Source organism: Varroa jacobsoni, unplaced genomic scaffold (assembly GCF_002532875.2).
Source record: "Varroa jacobsoni isolate VJ856 unplaced genomic scaffold, vjacob_1.0 contig00833, whole genome shotgun sequence".
NCBI classification, from domain to species: Eukaryota; Metazoa; Arthropoda; class Arachnida; order Mesostigmata; family Varroidae; genus Varroa; species Varroa jacobsoni.
Genome location: NW_019214537.1, coordinates 41395 through 64719, shown reverse-complemented (window position 1 = coordinate 64719; position 23325 = coordinate 41395). Strand labels below are relative to the sequence as shown.

General features: G+C 38.4%; 1 protein-coding gene and 1 long non-coding RNA gene across 9 annotated transcripts; one reads left to right on the top strand and one right to left on the bottom strand.

The window, feature by feature from the left end:
* Positions 1-38: 38 nt before the first annotated feature.
* Positions 39-16008, bottom strand: LOC111271655 (uncharacterized). 8 transcript variants are annotated; one of them, XM_086972991.1, is made up of 9 exons: positions 15191-16008; positions 10820-11143; positions 10538-10637; positions 6727-9950; positions 6082-6348; positions 5021-5176; positions 4502-4691; positions 3093-3201; positions 39-1146 (listed from the first exon to the last, which is right to left on the bottom strand). In XM_086972991.1, the coding sequence occupies exons 2-4, from the start codon at positions 10991-10993 to the stop codon at positions 9520-9522; spliced, it is 705 nt and encodes a 234-aa protein (XP_086829117.1). In that variant the 5' UTR covers positions 10994-11143; positions 15191-16008; the 3' UTR covers positions 39-1146; positions 3093-3201; positions 4502-4691; positions 5021-5176; positions 6082-6348; positions 6727-9519. The 8 variants fall into 8 exon arrangements, with proteins under 8 accessions (XP_086829117.1, XP_086829119.1, XP_086829114.1 ...); XM_086972993.1 differs by having other exon boundaries at positions 5061-5176; XM_086972988.1 differs by lacking the exon at positions 4502-4691 and having other exon boundaries at positions 6082-6376.
* Positions 11164-15184, top strand: LOC111271657 (uncharacterized). Its single transcript, XR_002687006.2, has 3 exons — positions 11164-11307; positions 11574-11869; positions 14987-15184. It is a non-coding gene; the product is annotated as an uncharacterized LOC111271657 (long non-coding RNA).
* Positions 16009-23325: the final 7317 nt, after the last annotated feature.

Below are 23325 nucleotides of genomic sequence, written 5' to 3'. Positions count from 1 at the left end.
GCAACCCTAAACAACAGTTCGCAAAGACAACGCACATATCCAGCCGTCCAATCGTTTATTTTTAGCCAATACTTCATACACCGTTTTAGTGTATACAGACATAAACGCTAGATTGTTGCGAGGGCGGCGATTGAAAAGCTCCAAACTATCCGAAATCCACTAAAATGCCCCAAGTTTATTTTGTGCTATTATATGGCGCGTAAAATTCCATTTCGAGTTCTAGAGGTGTGCAAGTCTATACACAATTTTTTTTGGCTCACACAAGAAAAATCGTTAGTAAATGAAATATCAACCAAATGATAAAATACGGAAAAATAAAAGGTCGAATCGTCTACCATTTCATGCGTACCAATGAAATCTATCGTTTGTATTTATAATGCACATATCAAGTCATTATTGACCTCAGGATAAATACGTTATCCAATAACAACGAAAGCGGTACGCACATCATTGACTTTTCCGCACATTTATTACACGGAGAAACAGTTCATAGACGGCTAGTGAACATTAAGCTCGCATGTTATCTATGGTCATTGTTCTAATTGCAAAACTAACGCTTCCATCCTCCTCAAAGACCAAGTTATCATTGACTTCCGCGTAGAGTTAAACAAGTCACAATGCAGAAATTCATTTTTTTTGTATGAATTCTGAGAATAGTTTGCACAAGTGATGCATTCATTCATTTGTAGGCGTTCATAGAGAGTCTTCCGTGATGCTTTATAGGCGCACGTAATTCATTAAAAAAATGGACAACGTGATTTTTTAATGAAGTTTGATAACCAACAAATTGATAGATAGTAATAGGGAGCAGTCGGACAAACCGACCATGTAAACGCGTGAATTTTCAACAGCTGCTCGACTAAACTCGATAATGTTCGACCACTGGAAACCAAATCATAGGAGGACATTCGCCATTTTCAGTTAACTTCGATAGCCGTTCTTTTATAATGTGGTTTCACTGTGATCACAGACGTATAGAGGCTTTTATAACAACATCGTTGAACAGCTTTTTCGTTTAGAAGCGTCAGCATTCGTAGAAACACTCGCCGAGCCGAAGTTGTCCCAAAAAGGATCGCTTACAAGTTGTATATCCCTGCTAGATATTGAGAAGTTGTTTTGAGGAGCTACAAGGGTATACCGATGTATCTGGAAAGTAACAATTTACATTGAATATCCGGTCTGCGGTTAACGTGTAGTAGAAAGTCGGTTGATGTCAACAGTGTAACTGATGCAAATAGAAAATAGGTACTACTATAGAGAACATTGGCGACGTATAATACACAATAGGCGTGCTTCGGCATAGGAACGCTCTTAAGTATTGTAACTAACTATTATTACTATACTAATGTCTGACCTGTCGGCACTTATAATATAATAAGGTCATCAATACGCATTTTTCATGAATTACATCACGTTTTACAATATATATATATAGTAGTCACTGACCAGCTACGGGAACAGTTGATAAAATTACTGGCCAAGAAACAGAATATCCGCCACCATTCGAAGACAACTAGATACAAAAAGTATTCCATCATGTGGCTGTCATCCAAATTGATGTAGAAGAATTTACTTGATTGTATTTCCATCTGCGAAACCCTGCAGTTTCGCACCAAAATCCAGCCGCTTCTAAAGCAGTTAGTCACATGCGATAAAAAGTGGACCACACACGATCATAATGTGCGAATGAAAAAAAAAAAAAACACATTTCTATGTGCTCCATACTACGTTTGGTGACACTGGAAAAAATCGTAAGCTTTAAAATTATTGGCTTATTATTAAAAAAACGGCTAATTAGGATTTCTACTGTTAACAATTAACAAAATTACGGTCAGCCATTTAAATGATCGACTGGAATATTAAACAAAAAAAGGCGTCATCCTCCACCACGGCAATGCCAAACTACATACATCTTCAGCTATCCGGCAAAAATCTAGAGAAGCTGTCTATATAGCTCCGATCTTGCATTATCCGACCATCGTCTATTTCGCTCATTGTAGAGCTCTACTAATTTAGTTTAAGTGGTCAGATACGATGATCACTACTCAGAATTTGTTTCCAACATCCGCAAAAAGTGTTGCAGTAATGACATTATATTCGTCACTAAAAAAATGGCAAAAGTGATCGATCAAAATAGCGCATATTCGGTTTTGTAATACTATTTAAAAAAAAAAACAGTCAATTAAGTAATAAAGGTAAAATCGACATTTAGTGACTGCATGTCTACGTAATAGAACAGTTGTAAGGACCTACTATAGTGCGCATATTCAGTTAGTTATACTTTTGAATATAAAAAATGTCGGCTCCAACTCTATATATATATATATATATATATATATATATAGTCATTTAGGAGTATAATATGATTTTTGGAAAAGCTGTAAAATAATTTCAGGGGAAAAAGCGTATTCCGATTCATAACCAAATGCAGTCAATGGAAATAGGCTAAAATTCGTATCCAGAACGATCCAAGTAATGGCTAAGAGGAAATCGCTTTACAAGTACACATTGCATGTATATACATATATGCTCGTACCGATAATCCTAGCTATTTCGGTCGTTATCGTTATATGAAAGTTAGGTGCTGCGCGAATACATTGTGCTAGTACGAACGTGTTGTCGTTATAATTGGCGGTAACGAGGGTGAAGCGTCCGAACTCGAAGGTTGATCAATTCGAGAACCGCTGAAGTGGTCGAAGAAGCGGTAGGGTTAATAACGACAACATAGTAATACCGGCACAAATGCTCCTGATTCGAATAATACCTCGTTCTTACGCAGCGAGAGCGACCTTGCCAAGACGTAGATATATATGGTCATATTTTGTTTCGATATATCTGTGAAAGGACTTTTGCCCCACCTTGTCTATACATGCTAGGCAGGACTAGTCCTAACGCGTAGGGGGTCACTATAAGAGTTACACGAGACTTGGGTTTTTTTAGGAGAGATGGTAGTGGCTCTTCTGCGAACGCCATTGAGCCGAAGCTCTTAATGCGTTGTCACTTGGTATTTAAAGATACTAACCCAATATATATATATATACGAATATGGCCAGTTTTGCTTCATATTAGTGTAAAAATACGCTGTTACTTACCTGTAGACCCCAAGACCACCATCCTCGTTTCTCCAACGCGACGATTTTCATTGATTGATGCCTCTGCGTGATTTTATTTCATAGACATTAACAGAAATCCGTGGAAACGCTAAACAATTAACAAAAGTAAAACGAGAAGAAAAAAAGGTCATAGTTTTTTTTTTATCGTTTGTATATTATGGAATATGATATACTTGTTGAAATTAGTTAAGAGAGCGCCAGAAAGGCCGTTGTTTGCAGTGTGTTATGTTGTATAGACATACAGAGAGTCATAAAGTATACGTATCATTAATATTTTAAATGCAAATGAATCTGCATAAAACGGTTTGTTCCAGCTTAGATTTCAAAAGTTGGTGCTGTCTCGGTCAATACACGGCTGATGATATCGGTGGTGTTGACAAGCTTCAAAGCATAACTTATTCGATGCATTGACGCATTTCTGCTACTGACTTTATCTCTAAGGTAACCTGACAAGACAACGTTCATTGGTGTTAGGTTTGGAGAACGGCAAATGATCTTCTGGCCTAGAGCACCTGTTTGAAGGATTCTCACCATCATGACAGCAGTGTGCAGATACTTCACTCTGTTGAAAATTTGCAATTTTTCCCTTTACAGTGGTCGGTCTTGCAGTGAACTTCAGTAGTAGACGTAATGTGTACACAGCACACTTTCTAAGGCACTCTTTATATACAGCTATGTATATACTATGTGTATTTACGTATACATGTACATTTTCTGGTTAAGGTTGATTCATGTGAACACCATTTCGTGAATGTGGAAGTTTTTGCGAGAAAATATTTTTCCATTTCTATTCTATCTATCATGTGAACTTTTTTCCAGCACATGCTAAATGAAAGCAATGACAACACTCGACTAATTATCATCTTGCCCAATTAATGGGTCGCGTAGAAAAGAAACGTAACCTAGCAAACTTCGAATAATCAACTTTTTGATTTTCGATTGTAGTATAGTAACGTATGATTCTTTGGCCATTTAAATAATAACTTATCTAATCCCGTTGCTGTTTCGAAAGCTCTTTTGACATCAGGTTGAGATTTGAAAGGAGTTGTCGGGATTCTGACAAAAAGGGTAATATATGAAAGCAATACCCGGCGCCTATGCTGAAAAGTTCCTAATTGTAACTCGTTTTACCAAAAAAATTTCTACCTTGATTCTTACAGTATGCGGTGACCGCTTACAGTTAGCATAGATAAGTTATTTTTTGTCACAAGTTAAAATTCAGTATATGAGTATCCTGTTGATGCAAATTGAAGACAAAGAGAAGCACGCGTCTCTGTGTGCTTAAATTACGCGACACCCACCTGTCCAATTTTTTACTTTATTGATTTTGCCGAGGTAAACAAGTGTAATTATCGGTTAATCAATTATTATTAAATCGGTGTGCTTACAGCAGTATACTTTGGGACAATCCGGCTTCCACCGCTGCCCCTAATTCACTCTCGCAGCGGGGGTTCTATAACGACGAAGAGACCCATTCTCGAGTTTAAAATGTTCTCTCTCGAGTTAGTTGAATTGACGGCTGACGATGTTTCTGCTAGTAGAATCTTCAAAAAGTTTATACGGTGAGTTGCATTGCCGCTGCAATCGCAAGATGAATATCGCACATTCATAAACAACCTACATGGACTTTCTAAATTATTTGTGACTTACTAGAACTCATTTGCCGGAAACTCGAGAGAGGATTTCGAAGTAACGGTCGTCACACTTCAATGTGTACAGGTGTATCCCGAACGTATCGAAAGGACGTATCGCAGAATATCGTACTGTTTCAAAATGACATCATCTTGAATTGGAGTAAATAGTGTTTGGCACGACTCAGATTGAACAGCCAAATAAATTTTTCTACGCAATAGAGAGTGTTTCTTTTTTTTTTTTTTTGCTAATCTTACATTTATAATTGTACTTACTCAATATCAAACGGATGGATCATTGGTTGTTGGTACGTACAATGCGGGCCGTAGATTGAGTGGTATTTTTTGCTTGTATCTGGTATATCGATGCAGATCTGTGAGAGATTAGCTGCTGGTACAGGCACCGCATTCTTAACGACCTCGATCCAGATCCTTATGTTAAGGACCACACACAAAACAAGACAGGAGATATATCGATTTATTGAAACGTAAGCAAAATAAATCGCTTTCAAGGAAGCCTCAAAATGTTCTAGCACACAGACAAGTAACAGGTCGATTTTAATCTTCGAATTACCAGAAACAATGTAATTTTTAGAAACAGCTACCCTGCATGCGTGCACTTATCGGCCTGCAACACTCCTATTTGGGCTAGAGTAAACAGCTTGTACATCGATGACTAGCTGAAACCACTTTTCGTTGGGACGACTTTACAGACTACTTTAACTGATAGCTTACTCTAACTACTTCTTTTATATAGTATTTCAAAATCTTGTTGGACCTTTATTGGACCTGTGACTCCATGTTAGCTTAGCGGGTAATGCAGTTGTTTGCTAACATTAGGGACACGCTGTGTTCTAGGTTCTAGCGTAGACAGACTCTGTTTCGTGCTGGAAGCCAGCCGTCTCATGGAATGAGTAACGGCGATACCGGATGTCAAACTCGAAACACGGAGACCTCTCACTTTACTTATAAATTTGTAAATACTTCAAAAACATTAGCAGCCAAGAAAACTGCCGACGTGGGAAGTACTTGTCATCTCATCGTTCGAAACATATCAACAACTGACCTAAATATTACGCGACACGTAAATAATGTCCCCTACTGCAGGTTATATGCTTTTTTAAATTATCTATAAATAAATAAATAGTTATAGTGAAAAATGTAAACAAGTCGAAAAAATTAAAGTTTCATTTTTTCAAACTTTGAGTCCGGCTAAAAAATACGGTTACTCGAGGAAATGTTACTATATCTTTAGCTATTATTGGTCGCATTATTATTGTTCCTACTTTTCAGTTTATTGTTAAAAGTTTGTTAAGAGGAAAGTTTTGTCCACGTACCGGTCCGCCCTGTTTGGCCCGCCACGACCAAATCGTTCTATTACCCATCTTGAAAGGCTTATGGCTCCTGTTAACATGAAACAGGAGAACGCAGCTATGACGCAAATTATTGACGGCGCGAATGCTGCAAGCATTTTGATTGCAGGCGCCGTCGACTGAAGCGGGAAACTCTATTGCTCGATAGAGTTGATACCTTCTTTACTGACGACTGCGAAAGCGAACGCTTTTGGAGCTGGGAACTTGTCCTGTCACCATTGAAGGTAGAACCTGGAACGCGCCATTTGTTCTTAGTCATCTGCAAGTCGAAGGTGCCAGAGTGAATTTCCTATGCGCCTATTTAATTACTAGTCGAGAGGCCTTTCACAATAGGATGTATGCGGATCTGACTTGAGGCGCAAGATAAGAAATGGCCATAATCCTCTATGTTCTAACTCTGCTGGAACTTTGTTGATAACTCTTAGTTATCGTTTAGCGGAAACTAGCACCACAGGTAAGGCTGAAAAAGCAGTTCGACTTAAAGCTTATAAACCCATTAGCAAACATGACAAACTTGTCAAAGTTAGTAAATATATCAGCGATTAGATGGAATGAATTTCCATTAGCCAGTTGATTAATCCGTGAACTCATTTTCGCGCTCAGTCTTACCACTTACGGCCTAGCGTAGTGACACACTTAACTCATGAAAGCAGTTGCCTATTTATGACACTGTTTTCTTCCATAGCACCCAGTGGCACTACGTTAACAATGAAGAAAAATGGATATGCCGTCCATTGAGATTCGTTTGACTCGTCGTGTGATCGTCGTTTCTTAAACAACGGACCCCTTTCGTAGATAACATTTGCTGCGAACACGTAAACCTTGAATAAACTGAGAGCGTATGGACAACTTCGTGGGTGAGGGCTATTTAGCAGCTATTGGCCGTTAGCGATCCGTGTGGACATTTGTGCGTTCGAATAGAGCCCACACAGTTGTGTCTATAGGGAGTGTCCACATGGAATATGTGTATCACAATTTGTCGGTGTTGTATTCCGCCGTAGCGTATGCACTCAGCACAGCATGTCTCAATGAGGACACGATAAGACCATGTTTTCCCTTAACAAATTTAGGGAAGGCATAGATGTGCCTCTTTTCGACTGGGGGCAGGCCAGGTTTCTAGTCGGCAGTTAAACCTGATGGAAAATTTGAAGCATCATTATGCCTAGACCCCCGATGATGACCAATTGCTGGACCAAGATGTCTATTCGACGCATACATGCTCGAACTAATTGGTTCAATTATATATAGCCGGAATATATGTACGTTTGCCTAAGGACACTTTTACCGGACGCTTTGAACACAGTGAGGAACGATGTACTAAAATACAGTTAACTTGTCGTCTTCCATATAGTTCCTAGTTAAACAGCTGGAAATTAATCAGAAGAGCAATATTCATTTGATATAGATCAGTTATATCTATTCAGGTTTGTCAGGTAACAGTCAGATATTTTAATATTATTACTCAACGAAAGCAAGAACACGGTAAATTTCAACACAATAGTTGATTTTTAGTAACCTGGGCGATGTTGCTGCCTAAATACTATTCAGATTTTCAGATAATATTTTCTTTTGCCAAAAAAAAAGAAAATATAGTTAGCAAAGACAATTGTTTGGAGATAAAACCAAATGTCTTATAGATACGTTCTGTGAAAGACAATCTTTAATTTGGAACACCATTATAGATAAATACTTAACTATTCAATGCACGCTATTTAAACTCCGAAGTGTCCTTAGAACTTCTCAAGCGCATTTTTTTAAATCTTCTTTAATTTCTTTGGTACGAAATAAAGTTCGACAGTGAAAAAAACAAATCAGATATAAATGGTATCTCGGTCAGTTTTGCCTAATTATTAATTCTAGCTAGCATAGACCATTTATTCATTGTCGAATTTACTGTGGGTTTCTTTAAAAAGGCGTTCTTAGATCATTTTATTTGTTCTACGATGAGGTGTATAATTCGAAGTAACGATCTTTAGGAGAAATTGCAAATAACCTACGATCAGTTCGTCAGCTTGAACCGCAGTTGAGTTGGGTATCGAGCATTACACTAGAGGAAATGGACTTCATGTGTAATTTACATTTTTTTTTTATTATAAAACTGTGCCATGTGGGGAACTTTTAAGTTATGAATGATCAGAACGGCTAATTGAAACAGAATTGTTTTCATAGCTCAATAAATGACTTAATAATCGTATAGATTCATTTGTAATTCTGCATCTCGGCATCCTCGGTTGTCATCATTAGTTTTTTTTACGTAGGTAGAAACTTTACTGTTCGGAGGGCGCGCTTTGCTCTGCTTTTTTTGAATGCTTGGCAAGGCTAAATATGGCAATGCGACAGAAATGTTATTTGTTATTTACTATAAGTTTTAATATATTCGTTTACGCGTTAGAAGCTCAGTTTCTGCTGAAACCTAAATATTTTTTTTATAGCGATACTTCTACTTCGTATAGGTTAGTTAAGAGCAACAGCTATATGTGTCAATCCAATGGATATAAAAAAATTCGGCCAATTTTAGAATACGACCCGGTTTGGAATCTTTTTTTCAGCGTACTGCTGATTCATGACTCCATTTGTCACGTTTTGTAACAACGCTGTTCAGTAGCACAGTTGGGAGTACATGTTAACACGCTCTCGGCCGCGTCAGATGTAACGCGGATCTTCCTGGTCATAATTAGGACCAGACAGTGTCCGATGAGTATTAATGAATTGAGGAAACGAGCGGAGGTACTTCCCATAAATAATTGTATTCTCTAATAAACCCCATACGGGAACTATCTCAAAAACTTTTAAATTTAATTCGATTCTAGGACTCGTAACATAACTCTCCGGTGTTCTATATAGTGATTAACTTGCTTCGCCGTAAAGGGCTCTGTGTTTGTCATAAGAACTAACAAATATAGATAATAGTAACCGTAAAGACAACTGTTCGATGCAGCTATTGTGCGCCTGTAGCTTTTTAAAATTGTCAGAAAATGGGTTTTCGAACTTATCCTAACTAATCGGTACAATATGTTTAGCATTACTTACATTTTCGTAATACGCGATAATCGGAAAAATGATTAAAAAAAATAAATAAATAAATAAATAAACCTTCAATATTACAATCGAAAGACAGATAGGTACTCATGTTTTTAGGTCTTCACGCCCTGCGTCACAAATGATGGCAACTGCTAACGTCCAATGTCGAGTACGTAATTCAAAACTTGTTTAAAAGAAAAAAAAAAATAGAAATTTTTATGCGAATAAAAAACCCTATGACCGATTCATTATGAGGAATGATTTTTTTCAGTCGTTTTCAAAGTTTTCCTTTAAGGCTTGCAATAGACAGCACCAGTTTTTATAAATACTATGACAATTAACATACAGGCATTTACCTCGAAGCACTATAATATGTATTTATTATCGATGACGCCACATGACGTTTACAATAACCCGATACATCCGACTATTGAATGAAGCAAAACTAAGTTCAACGCTTGTGTGATCCTCATAACCTGTCACCGCGTCGTCAGTTATCCGCACCTCTCGTAGAGGAAGAACTTCGACTGGCAGCCGATCTTGCCCGTGCTGGACGGAATTACCCACAGCCCTCCTCTCTAGATGAAGCTCAAAATCGTACGGAAATAGATTGTCAACCCGTAGCGGAATTTCAGCTGGAGGCTCTCTTGGGCTAATAACGTACGAACTTTCGCCATATTGAAAGGTCACCGTGATAATTTCATTTTGTACCTTTTCTCCATGGCAGAGATCATGGCTGTAGTTGCCATGGGCTTCTTCGGCGAAGCCAACTATTTCCAGCGAGAAGCTTCCCACAAAGGACTCGATGATTGCTGAAACAGCGAAGTAACACAGAGTAAGTGCGACTCAGCTTTCACGCAAAGCGTACATCAGCAAAATGAAGGTTGCTCAAGTTCCGCAAAACTACAATAGGATTAATTAAAATTGTCATATTGCGAGACCTGATCACTGAACACCGAATTATAATATATAGATTCTTCTAATTTTTTGATACTCTTATAATAAACTCATAATACCTCCTACGAATGGTATGCGGTTATTTTGTGCGGTTACACTATTTTGAACCAGTTAATACTAAATTCCTTACCTTTACGCGCAGATTAGTCACAATGAATGGAACTTAACATTTAATTGAAGTTCTTATTCCTGTAGCAAAGCGTTTATAGTTGGTAGAAATTATTTCCCCAGTGCAAACGTGCCCTTCTGTCTTAGATGTGCTTTTACACTAATAATAGTTAATAGAATTTAAGGGAAAGCACTGCTTCTCATTTAGGGGCGTGGTAATTATGGTACGTAAAGCTACGTTTAAAATTTCCGAGAGCCAGGCCCGAGACGCAGAAGATACATCTACGTTTCTTTTATTCCCACTTGATTTATCTGTGCATAAAGGCTTCCGTACCACGTAGCCGAGGAATATGACGGACCGCATCGTAAATGCCACTAGCCGAATAACTTATCCGTGTAGAATCCCCTATTGTTAGACGCATTGTGATTACGTTCTGTAATAGCAAACCAAGCAACGGTGGTCTTTAAGCGCATTGAAGTGGGTCAGCACATGTTTCACTGATGTAATATCTCCTGGCCTTGAAACAGAAAATCCATTCTGTGCAAACTTTGTCTATTTCATTTTATATGCTATGCATATATCTCATTTATATTTACCTCACAATCGTGTACGTACCTCAAGAAAATCAGCCGTTTCAGCAGCGCTAGCCAGAACCTGAAGGAACAATTCAATATCTGTTCGAGAACAATCTCCATGGCGTCGAAATGCTTCTCGCTCAAAAAACAGCTCAGCATAGGGGAAAACACTTTTGACGAAACGGTAAAATGTTAGCGTCGCAAACGACACCATTGGTATTTGAACCGGGTCCACATTTGTACCTTCAGCCAGGGTGGCTTCCTAGTCAGGACAATATTTTACCGTAGGTCGTATTGCGATGTCGACCGCACGATCACCATCTCGTTATTGTCGTTCTCGCGAGTTATGGACCTACGAAGCCCTCTAATGGCAAATGACCATTTGAACTATCAGCTGTTCGATGATACACAGACCTCGTGAAGCTGAGTGGGCATACTTATAATTTAAGTAGCACAAGTTGGGCATTCTGAGGTTTTAGCTGGAGTCGACGTAATGAGTATATCGTCGGAGCTCGTTAGTGTGAAAATGTAAGTACCTTTGAATCTACTTATATATTTCTAATAAACGTCGCTCTACGTCGGTTCATGAGACCATGGACACTTAACTCGAGTTTTACACCGGAAATTGCCTTTAGACGTTGTTTCAAACGGCTGGCTTTCACTACAAAACAAAACGTGTACGCGCCCGGTTTTAAGCCTAGACTACCACATGTTTCCTTTAATTGGTGCGTAAGCAAGTTTGATGTTCCCAAGCGGTCATTTTTCAAGTGCAATACAAATACAATGTTACCTAGTTTCAGTGGCTGAACAAGAATCCTCCGTGAGTAGAAGAACTATGGGCTCAATGCTTTGGATAGAGAGAGATGCGAAACATTGGTTCTGTTGCAAAATCCAGTAAGGCTCAATGATCTACATAATTTATCATATTGCTGACAGCTACATGCACACTATCCGATGCAAACGTAACCGGATATAGATCGAGCTTCAATAGAGGACATTGCCCGGAGATGCGCATGCGCTTATACTAGTCGTCCTGAAACTGCCTGCTCAGACGGGACAAAAACTAGCGACGGACAGGACTGACATGAAGGTGAATATCGTTTGAGATGAATCATTTAATCACTATGGCAGTCAAGTGTTCCAATCCAAGATGCCCCCTCCCGCTTATAACCGCTAAACTAGCTCATTACGCATGCTATTTTAAGATATACTATTTTAGAAAATAGTTTTCCCTTTTATTTTAGCAAAAATGATATTGTGCTACAACGGTATTTGGAATGGTCTCTGTATTGTGTTTTTATTTTGTTTCGTATATTACCTATTTTCCCTTCTACCAGGCTCACGTGGGTTTTGTGTTTCGCGGATAGAAACCGAAGAAACACCAACATTATTTATGAAGTAGTATAAAATTCACTTGTTCATTTTAGTATAGAAAAGATGGAAACATTTGATGTTTAGGTACGTATGTAATTGATTTTTTTTTATTGGCAGGCGTACACATTAGAGAAGCTAACTGCTTGAAGCATGTTAGGTAGATGTAGGGTTTTGAGAACGACAAGCGATAGTGCGTGACCAGTCTATTTAATTATAACTATTATGATTTATATGGCGATATGTGGAAAGGAACCAATTGCGTTGATTCCTGTCCTTTTTTCCATACGTTCGCATTTGAATTATTTAATATTTCGATGCGTATCGAATCGGGCAAAAGCGCGACTTCAGACAGTTTCAGGCTGTGTTTCCAAGCGTAGAGGAAGGTAACATATGATTGTCCGTCTCGAGACTGGACGTGGCAGCTGATGGAAGAACAGCTGGAAGTCTATGTAGCCATATTGTTCGTGTCGATAACGGACAAGGCAATCGCTGGTGCGTCTATGCCGTGTAAATGTAACAAATATTGTCCATATCAAGCTGAAGTTGTTTTTTTGCCGAGAGTAAATAATGATAGAAGCGTGCAGAACGCGTCATTCTTCCTTAAAACAATGAGCTACAAAGGTATTTCGTTGAATAATGCGGATAAATTTAAGCCACATCTTGTTGGTCTCTTACATGTTATCCCTTCTGTAAAGAAGGAAGTGCGTTCTTATGACCGATTACACGTGTTAGTAAAATAGGAAAAACGTGTGATCTGAAGCAGCTACATGTTCACCTTATACGCTTATACATTTCAATTCACCCCCTAATAAATGCTGACGTAGTAATGCCCTTAAAACAACTGGAGTTGACTTTGGTATTTCGGCGCGCGTTTTTCCTAAGCTCGTATCTAGTTTATAAAAGCTCGGGCTAGAAGCTTGAATGAACTAGAATGGTCTCATAGCAATAATTGTTTTGGTGGTGGATGGTGTCGACGTAGCAGACTGCTTCATAATTCAGCCTTACTTAACAAATAGTATCGATTGCCAATGCTTCACCGAAAAAAGGCTACAGTTGACGCTTACGAGGTAATAGTTTGACTTTTTTTTTGCTGGATAATTAGTTCAGAGCTGAAATATCTGATAGAAACTATGAGGACTGCATATAATTGCGAGAATCTCTGTGTTTCAAGCTGTGCATCGAGCAGACGACTGGAAAGCTCTGTGTCTGTCTACGCCCGGATTCGAACCTAGATTATATAGTATATATAGAACCCAAGACCATAAGGTCATCGTCAAACTACAACAGCAACGCCGTCAGTGTCACTGTCTGAGATAGATGTTCATAACCAAACGCTCAGCTGCTGGTGGCATTGACTATAACAGAGCTCATATCATAGTCATCGACCTTAATGGGGGCCGAACAATTAATAAATATTGATCAAATAATATAGTTTGACAGAGAGGAAACGTACGTCATAGTTCTATTTTTAGTGGAAATGATCTGACTGATTTGTACTAGGTATGATGTCGAGCTTAATTTCGCTCCTATTAACTGTTTCGCTATTATTTAGAATATATTACAGATGTAATATACACATTATTTAACTGAGATCAGAATAGGACTCTGTTCTATACGAGTTGTCTGGACGGGATAGGTTGCAATGGAACAGGACGCAAGTAATTTGGGGCGTAACTAAAACGCGTGAAAAAAAAGATTCGTGACATCAGCTAATAAAGCGGCACCCACTAACTGTCTTAAATAGTGCTATCACGTGGAGAATTACGCCGAAAGGTAGATCAGGAAAGATAAGGGGAAATTTCTGCAATTGCCGGATTCCTATAGACTGTAGTTAATTACCCGTATACCGTCTACATTGCTGGCTTACGCAGATGGTAACAATTAAATGAACCATCAATGAAACAACAACCGAATTGTTGACATCCGAATCGTGGACGGCCATTATTTGAGCAGAGCGTACTGAGCGTATAGATAAAACTGCCGAACTTTTGCATTACTTAGAAGAACATCTTATAAGCAGCGGTATAATTTTCTATGACGCTTTTCAAATAGCCAGTTAGTCATATTTTTGTTACTGGTACTTTAAAATCAGTCATCGAAAGTAATAATTCCATTATGGAATCGGTAAAAAAACAACCAACTAATGGGTGATCAATCATTATACGCGTTCGGTCCAGGTTGAATTAGCTCATGTTGTGATCTTACTTGTCCAGAATATTCTATCATAAAACGAAGCTACTATAAATTTCGTCTCTGATCTACTTGGAAAGTTTGTCCTTTCGGCATTCGCTAAAAACAAAACCTCATATTTAGTCATGGAATGGAAGGCGTCGTCCTTTTTTGTGTAAGCATAAAATACTTACATCGATAGGGCTTACCTATTCCACCCAGAAAAAAATTCAATTCGCATGTATTAGGTTATTCCAAGCGAAGTCGATGGACTTTGAAATTGGATGGCCTCTAAGCTAGAACGGCCTTTTCAATATGCGTTGGACGTATTCTTCTTTATTTTTTGCGCACCAATCCCAGCGCTCTGGCAGCTTCAGGACAAGAGCTATATGCCTACCATTCGCGAAATGCTTCTGTAATGGTCTGTATTTATTGTTTCATTTTTGGCAAGTGTCTCATGGTAGCAGACAAGTCGGATCCCCACCGAAATCGATTCTCCTCGCCTGGTAGAGATCAGACTACGTCTTGCCTAGAACGACGGTTTGCTCCAAGCGTGTTTTTTGTGAACCGCATGAATTACACGTGAAATACGTGGACACTTTTTTTTTTAACTGACCTAAAGTCAATTCACGCAAACTAATCTACCTGGCTTCTGCATTTTCAGTATTCGGATTATAACTCTGTGTCGGAGCACGGTAGTTTCTTGTGGTCACAGCATCCAGCCATACCACAATTATAGAAATATAGGATACGATGAGTTATCACAGATTCCCATAGCCGTACTTCTTCAAAATGAGCTCTAAAAAACTGTAAACACTTTCACACGGACGTGGACACAGCACGCAGTAAATGTACGGCTACTAGTTACCTCAAGCATGTTCGTGCACCTTAGGCTGGGATCATCTATTCTCTCCGTGGTGCAGTAGTAACATGTTTGGCTACTAGACCTAAAACATGTAAGGTAATTCCGTAGTTATCTAAGCAGAGAGGGAAAAATAGAGCAAACCAACCGACGATTACGGGGCGTAATGCCCGAGGAGGAAGCTACACTGAAACAAATGGGGCTTTAATAGAAGAGCCCTACAGCGAAGTAATGCTGTGGTCTCTAGAGTGCTCGCACTTTGGAGAGTCAAAGGAAGCCTTTTATCGGCCTGGGATAGCAAAATTTAGTGGCTGTTAGGTTAGTGAGCTTCCGAACGTACCTTTTGATGCCTGAACGGGATAATTATTGGCTAATTAGTACTAACTAAGTAATACTGTACATAAGACTCGGACGCGTTACGTTGGCAGCATGTGAGGCAAAGGGTAGCTCAAGCTCACAAGATATCTGTTTTAAGACGACGCTGTTCAAAATTATAACGGAGCTTTAGCTTTTTTAAACTATTATTCTCGAGTTAGAGAAATAATCATTAGTACTTTAACGGGAAAACATGTAATTACTAAATCGGCTTAAAATTAGATGTTGTACTTGTTGTTAAGCGGTGTCTCACACAGTTGGTCGTTAGCATAAAATAAAGTAAATCTACGCTTAATTTCGAATCTAGAACCCTAAACAAATAGCTATGATACAGTTGTTGATTTAGACACTTATGCAGTACTGTTACATAAAATAGTACCTTCTGCTACATTTGAGGGACAATTTTTGGATAAATTATGATCCGTTATAAATAAATTGTTGTTTTTGTTTAAATGTATTATTCTACTGTAATTTTGTGCTCATTACTACCTAATTGTTTCTACCCACCTAAGCAGAAAATAGAGCTCGTTTGCTTCTAGCAAACAACTAAAGCTAGCAACAAGTTGTATTAAGTACTCGTATACTCACACAAAAGCTTTGTAAAGTTCCTCAATAATTTTTCAGATCTCTTAATAATAGGATCCACAGTTTTTATTGTAATCAAAGTGAGGATATGTCTGTCACTCAGACACGTGTATTGACCTGTGGCCCACTAATAAAAAGGTCGAGCGTTAGCTCCACTGTCTCTCAGTCGTTAAATAGACTACAAACATATTTCGAAGTTATATCAAACGTACCCCGAACCATGGCCCAAGCTGATGGAGGGGTCAGGGGTTTAGTGGGTGAGAGTCCCACAGTACCGGACACAACACAATTCAGTGATGTCCGGTCTGCATAATGCATTTGCCCTTAACCTCCAACAAAAAAATAAAGACTACAAACAGAGCAAAGCGTCCCCTACACCTAAACACAATTTTGGTGGCTAATTAACGCTGAGCTATTTTTTTTTTTTAATATAACGGTGCTAAGTGGAGAAAGGGTCCGGATAGGTCTTATTTAATCCTTTTCGCAAATAAGTTACTGTGCTATTTCCTAAGATTGTTCTTCGGAAATTACGACATTATACTGTAAACATTGTACGCAGCTTGCTATGTAGACACACGCCGAAGCATAGCAATCAGGTTTAAACGAGGAGCTTATCGACTGACGAAGTGTAAGGAGGCTCAAACGCCGATGATGAATTTTGAAAGAATGAAGGCAAAAAGAAAAATCGAGACAAAATTCTTTTCTAAAAACCGTTTGGTTGCATTGTCAACAAAGTTTATGTTGATTGCGTATCATAGGATCTATTATTGTATTCATTTAAATTCAGGAACAATCTTCAACTCGATTAGACAGGTTACGTCTACTTCTGTTTATCCAGTTACTTTGACTACTAGAAGTTGGCATTAGGATAAGCTCAATAGTACATCTACTCTGTGTGTTTATCAACGCAGACCATTTGTTTGCTGTAAGAAAAATTCAGCCACCATATAGGCGGTCCTTATAATTAGAGAGACGTAATACAAATCATTTTTCCAGTGAACATCCCGTATTTTCTTCTGCTTCGCCAATTCTAATCGTCTGCTCTAAGCGAGTACGTGTCAAAGGTAACGAAATATTTCTATTATCCTAGCGTTATTTTTTAGTATTTAGAGTAAGTTTCTTTTACCTTAAGTTAGGACTAAATGGAACGTCCGCATCATACTGAATTTATTACAGCTTTATCCTACTAAGCCGTTCATACGAGCAAGGTCATTTTTTTATTACATCTAACACACGTTGCAATAAGGGTAGTTTCTTTATACACATTTAGTTATGGCTTTGTTTATTCCTAGGGATGACCTAATCTGCTTATTAGCTCATATAGAAAAGCAGAGGATTCAAAAGGCTCGACAACTGCCAGAGAACCTTGGACGAATAGATATACTTTTATGGTTAGAAATGTGCCAAAATTATAGAAGATTCTGGTTTCGCGAGGATCGAAAACAATCGAGGAACCTAAAAATTGCCTAGAGATATGCTAGCTTCATCGAACTGTTGCTTCTTACAAATGTATAAAGGGTTCTTTAAATTAAGACTATGACATAAATACAAGTAACATAACCTTTGAATTCATTTAATTTTAAATATATTTTATTCTTATATATTAACAGTTATCCCATCTACTCGTCCGATCCAATAGCAGATAATGGAAAAAAGCAACTCAGTAGATAATTATATTTAATGTTTACACTTTTCGAGTACGTATAGACAAAAATATATAATAATAATTAATGAAGAGAGACCGTGTATCGGTAACTGTGTATAAAAAATGGTAAAGTAAGTGCCCGTAGTGATTGGGAGATTAGATAGGGCATCGCTTCAGCGATTTCAATGAAAGACAAGTACAATTTATGGGTGCTTTTTCTACAGTTATGACTTTTGTCAGCCATAAGTTCAAGATGCTCTAAGGTAAGTCAGATTTGTATTCATAGACAATAACGAGTTGAGGTTGTCCTACTAAAGGAAGAGATTACCCCTTCGTATACTGACAATGTTTTTCGCATAATTATATCTTATCCTTTTGCCTATATATTATTTCCCAGGGCAGGACAACATAGATTGACATGAGTAAGAGCGCGGCGGTCATTAATGTAGTCATCGGTATATCTCCGTGATCAAGGAATTGCCTAGAACGATTTTTTCAGGGTGCACCAGCAGGTCCAAAGTAACAGCCCTTTTTTCACTTTTCAAATGTTTTTTCATTGAGCACTTTTCACTTTAAACATTTAGCGGGGAAAAACTTCCCGTCGGTCTTCCAAGAACGTGTTCGCTCAATGTGATGAATGCTTTACCAGGACATATTGGGACATCCTAGGACATGAAAAGAGCGCACTTCGCCATGAACTAGAGTGGATTTTAATGGGATTCCAAAGTTATAACGAATTTGATCTACAGACCGCTTTTTAATCGCATAGCTGACTAAAATAGAATGGCTACATTTGTCTAGGTGTTAGATAATACGGCTATATTAGTAGGTCTTCTGCCTGCAACATGTCGGGTTCGATAGCTGCGGCAGTAATATCATATTTGTATTTGTACTTTGTATTGTACGTTTATTAAGATGAGTTGTAACACACAAGATACAATCCAAGACCCATTGATATGATGCCACGCTCGCCGATGCTCGTATGGGCATTTGGATAAGCAGCAGTGGGATTAAGCTGTTGAAATGCTTATGAGTACTCGGGAGATCAAGCGGACATTTATAGAGTCATAACGAAATTGTCCGAATGTGACAAACCCGTTACCACTAAAGAACAACGATCACCAATGTCAAAGGGGCTATAGAAGCTGAATCGGATGGCTCGATATCCGCCAGGAGGCACAAGCGTCAAACAGGATAGGTGAGACGAAGTGCAAGCAGAGGTTCATAAGGGTAAATATAACAGTAACTTGTCCTCTTCCACAGTGCTACTAATATCAAGGTACGAAAAGGTGCGTTAATATCTATAAACAAGACAATACAAAAAAACAAAAAAACCACGAGATGTCCACACTTTTTAACATTGTCTCATCGGTACTTTTCTTGGCGAACAGAAATGTTGGAGAAACCGATTGGGTGGTCGATCGTAACCGAAGAAACAGTCGGTCATATAGTAAAAGGCATTTATTACCTATATACCTTCTGGGAATTTGTGTGAAACATAAAATGATGCATGTAGGTACTTTCAGTTACTATAAATACTACAAAACGGGTACGCTGTGTTGCGGATCGCGACCTAGCTGCTTATAGAATTTTTTTTTTATAGGTACAGAACGAGTCGTGTGGGCGTTTCAACCATACTGGCAAAATAAATTAGGTATTCTTAATAACCGTGATACACCCGCTTCCTTTTCTTCATCCTAGTTCGTTCGAAAATTATCGTTGGTATCTCAGAATCTGGCGAGGCGCTTAAGCCTACCGTCTGCTTCACCCCGAATGGAGTGCAGCTGCCGAATAGTAATAGGGTCAACATTTCAGGCCTAAGGTCTTTCTTATGTGCGTACCTTTGTATCAAATGCATCACCCTGTGGTAGTTCTCAGTCATCACTATGGGAGTACAGATCAAAAATACGAACATGGCGCTTATTACAAGGCAATGAAGCTTCATCATGTGATATATGTCGCCTTTGTCTTCGTAACAGATTACAAATGGCAGCGAGGTTTTCCGTCACCTTCTGATCGCATCGAAATCTGAATTATGACTTTTCTTGAGCAACCTGAGCAGAAAACACGAGAACAAACGGAACTGCCACTGATTCTTTTATAGAAAGGTATCGTGCCAATATCTCGTAATATCCAATATGACCTGGCATCTACCTACTGGCTACCAGAGATAAACCCGTATGTGTCTACCGCGCATTATGCAAAAAAGATAGTAAGCAACAAAAACTGTTTTATTATTATTATTTATTTTCAAACATTTTAATTATTATTTTTTCAAATGTAACTACGCATTTAGCCCCGAAACCCAGCCACTACCATAATTCTATTGCTTCCCAATACCCAGGTATTTATGGAACTTTTCAACCCTGGTTTCAAAAGATGCATCGTTTTTAGCACTTTTTTATCGACTATGGTGTTGGTCTGTAAAAGGTAAAAGCTTATATCGATTCTGGCATCGGTAGAGAATTTTTATAAGAATACACAACGTAAAACCTTCGTTTTTAAGATAATGGGATAATAATAGAAATGAAATATTAACAAAGCTTTAGAAATTGTATTTTGGTAACTACGCGTTTACTCAACTAACGCTTCTGTCCCGATGCCATTAGCAAATTCAACAATCTATTAAAAAACAGTTAGCCAGATTGAGGTGTTCAAGTTCGTGCTTGTGAAAAATTCACAGAGAACCTATCCTAAAAACAAAGTTTGCATAAAATCCTAATGATTAACCCTTAAACCAAGCATTATGACTACAAAAATTACAAATTAACTCATGATTATAGACAGATGTGCCTAGTTTTTTATATATAAAAATAAACAATTTTCTTTATGGGAATTTATTCAGCAAATGATAAAATAGCTTTTACACGATTGACAAAAGTACCCTGAGAAGTAGACCTGATAAGAACAATTGCAAGTACCGACTACATGAATTTCATAATCAAGAACTGCTAGTTTACCTATATTTTCTGTTGACTCATTAAGGAATGCGTAAAAATATAATTTAACCTAGATAGCTATAAATTGCGAAAATTCTCTGTGAATTTTTCGCAAGCACGAACTTGAACACCTCAATCTGGCTAACTGTTTTTTAATAGATGGTGGTTTGTTAAAAGCTAAGGATGCCCAATGTTTGCTAAACAGCGACTTCGGTAAAGAGTTGATAGGATATATAAAACCTTCAAGTATACAGCCAAAGATATAGCCTATTCTCTAAAGGTTACATCCTTAGCGGCAGGAAGATGAAAGCCTAAATGTAAAAGCCCATATATCTAGCCAACTTTATAACTCAATATATATTTATCTGTCTCGTTATTATGCAACAACAAAATAAACTCAATCCATAAGCTATTACGTAAGTCACACTCACTGATAAAAATCGCGCAGTGTTAATTTTTCATTGCCTGCGTCGGATTTCGGATAGATATGGTGGTGAGTACCACGACAGTCCTCGTAATTCGTTTTCTAATTATTATATATTTGAAATCAACCGCGGTTTAGTAGCTGATCACTGGCTAGCGCCAGCGCTGCTTCGATTACTAGCAATTATAAAACCATTAAACATTGGCCGAAAACTCAGGAAGCAATTTAATGGTTATATCCGTTTATGGGTTCTTAGTAATAAATAGACAATAAGAAATAAATAGCTGGATCAAGGAGTGATATTTTATGAGGTAATTACTGTTGTTTGAATTGTAGATCGCGCGAAAACAAAATTGAATTTGCTTTTATACTTTGCACGGCTCCGCAATACATTATTAAGGATATCGTTACGTTTCGTCGGCTAACGATAAATCAATTTTATGAGTGAACTTGAATTTGGGAAAATTTTTTAGTACGATGTTGCTCGTACACCAATAACATCAGTAGTTGGGCTTACTGTATCAAAATAACATTCTCCTAAATAAAAGACTTTTTCTTCATGGCGACAAACGTGATTTCGAACTCGAGTGACAGACGAAATTGAATCTGATCAGATTGTCAGTAAAGTACAACTACCAGCATAAACAAATCGTAGCAACAAAGGCCGTCTTAGCGGCCGCGGGTTAGCAGGAATCTGCTAGCAGCTATTTAGAAACCAGCAACCAGTTCAACGCTTAGATCTTTGTGTGTTCTAATAAATATAGATATTTCTAGTATTTGCATGCTGCCTCACAAAAATTACTAAATTTGTTTTATCTGATTGATTGGTGTTATAACGAAGCGGAATAAACAATGCGATCTTGACTTTCTGTTTCGCAGTTTTATCGTTAGCTATCGTCGTTAAAGTTCTTCATATCTTATACGAAGACGAAGCGCATCATTTCCCTTTTGCGAAAAGTAGCGGATACTTTAGTATCTATTCTAAACTTAATAAGCTTTTATGAGTTTGATATTGTTTTCTGTAAAACAAGCTTTTACAAAGACTTGAATACACTTCAAATTTTTACGTAGTCACCTTTATTGGTGATAGTAAAAATCCGCATATGCACAGGTCAACCACCCAATATAAGAACCAATTTAATATATTTATTTAAAATCTTTCCTAGATCTTTTAAAGGTAGTACAAGGAGCAACAAGCGGCATGATATCTATCACGGCTTCTCCCACACATAAGGCTCCTACACGTATTGGCGGACTCGTGAAAATCCGTTTTCGTGCGGAGTCTACGGTGAAACCCATGCAGTGAAAGAAAGTGACGACATGTTTGTATTGTTGTATGGGCATTACACTCGTTAGTTATAATCGCTTTCTAGGCAAAGAAATCCCCATTAATCTCCACAAATTCCGGCACCGACTCTTAAGCTTAGTCTTAGAGGCTTCCGTTGCTGGAAGCTCAAAGCGACCATGTAACCAGCTGGGAAGTACGCAAAGCAATTTCGGGTCAGTATGTGTAATCTCAATGTTCCTTTGAGAAAAAAAGGCTTCGTCGCGATTTAATTATTTGAGGTCTTCTACTGTAAGTTCTTCCCGAATGACGCATGTCCCATACGTCGCGATCGAAGCTACTTTGAGATCGAACAAGCCGACAGCGCTTGCAAGGGGCAAATGATGAGGTAATTCGATTGTTCACGCGGCCAACACTGTTTTCTCGCATCTTTTGGGAACGTGTGCAGTGAAACGTCTGCCGTTCGCGCTCTGAATTAGGAGATCGGTCAAAATAGGCGAGAGGTGATCTGGCAAAGTACTAGGTGTCAGTGGCCGCTGGTCTGTTTCCCCTTCTAGGTTCCATCGCCTTCGCCTTGGTTAAGTTTACGATCTAAATAAACCCCTGTATAAAGGCAGACTAGAACTTACTGGAAGCTGTTTGATCGTATATATCACTACGTTGTCTGCACACAAGATGACTTCGATTGACACTTTCGACCTTTTCATTTGACCCAGAGGCCCTTCAACAAGATGAAGAATAGGAGTGTGTGTAGGTTGCCGTCTTGGACCAAGCTAGCTGCCTGTGTAATAGGCGGGGCGTAAGCCACCTTGTCGGTGGAATCGCAGCGAGAAGAGTGTGCATATTTAAAGAGACATCCACATAACTTCCTCTTTCGGCGCTTTGGGA

Excerpts from the sequence above, each read along its gene's own strand:
- LOC111271655 (XM_086972988.1), bottom strand. The coding sequence starts at position 10,993 with ATGGTGTCGTTTGCGACGCTAACATTTTACCGTTTCGTCAAAAGTGTT. Across the intron at positions 10,638-10,819 it reads AAACGGCTGATTTTCTTGAG|AACGTAATCACAATGCGTCT; the intron begins GTACGTACACGA and ends TTGCTATTACAG. Across the intron at positions 9,951-10,537 it reads TCATATTCCTCGGCTACGTG|CAATCATCGAGTCCTTTGTG; the intron begins GTACGGAAGCCT and ends TCGCTGTTTCAG.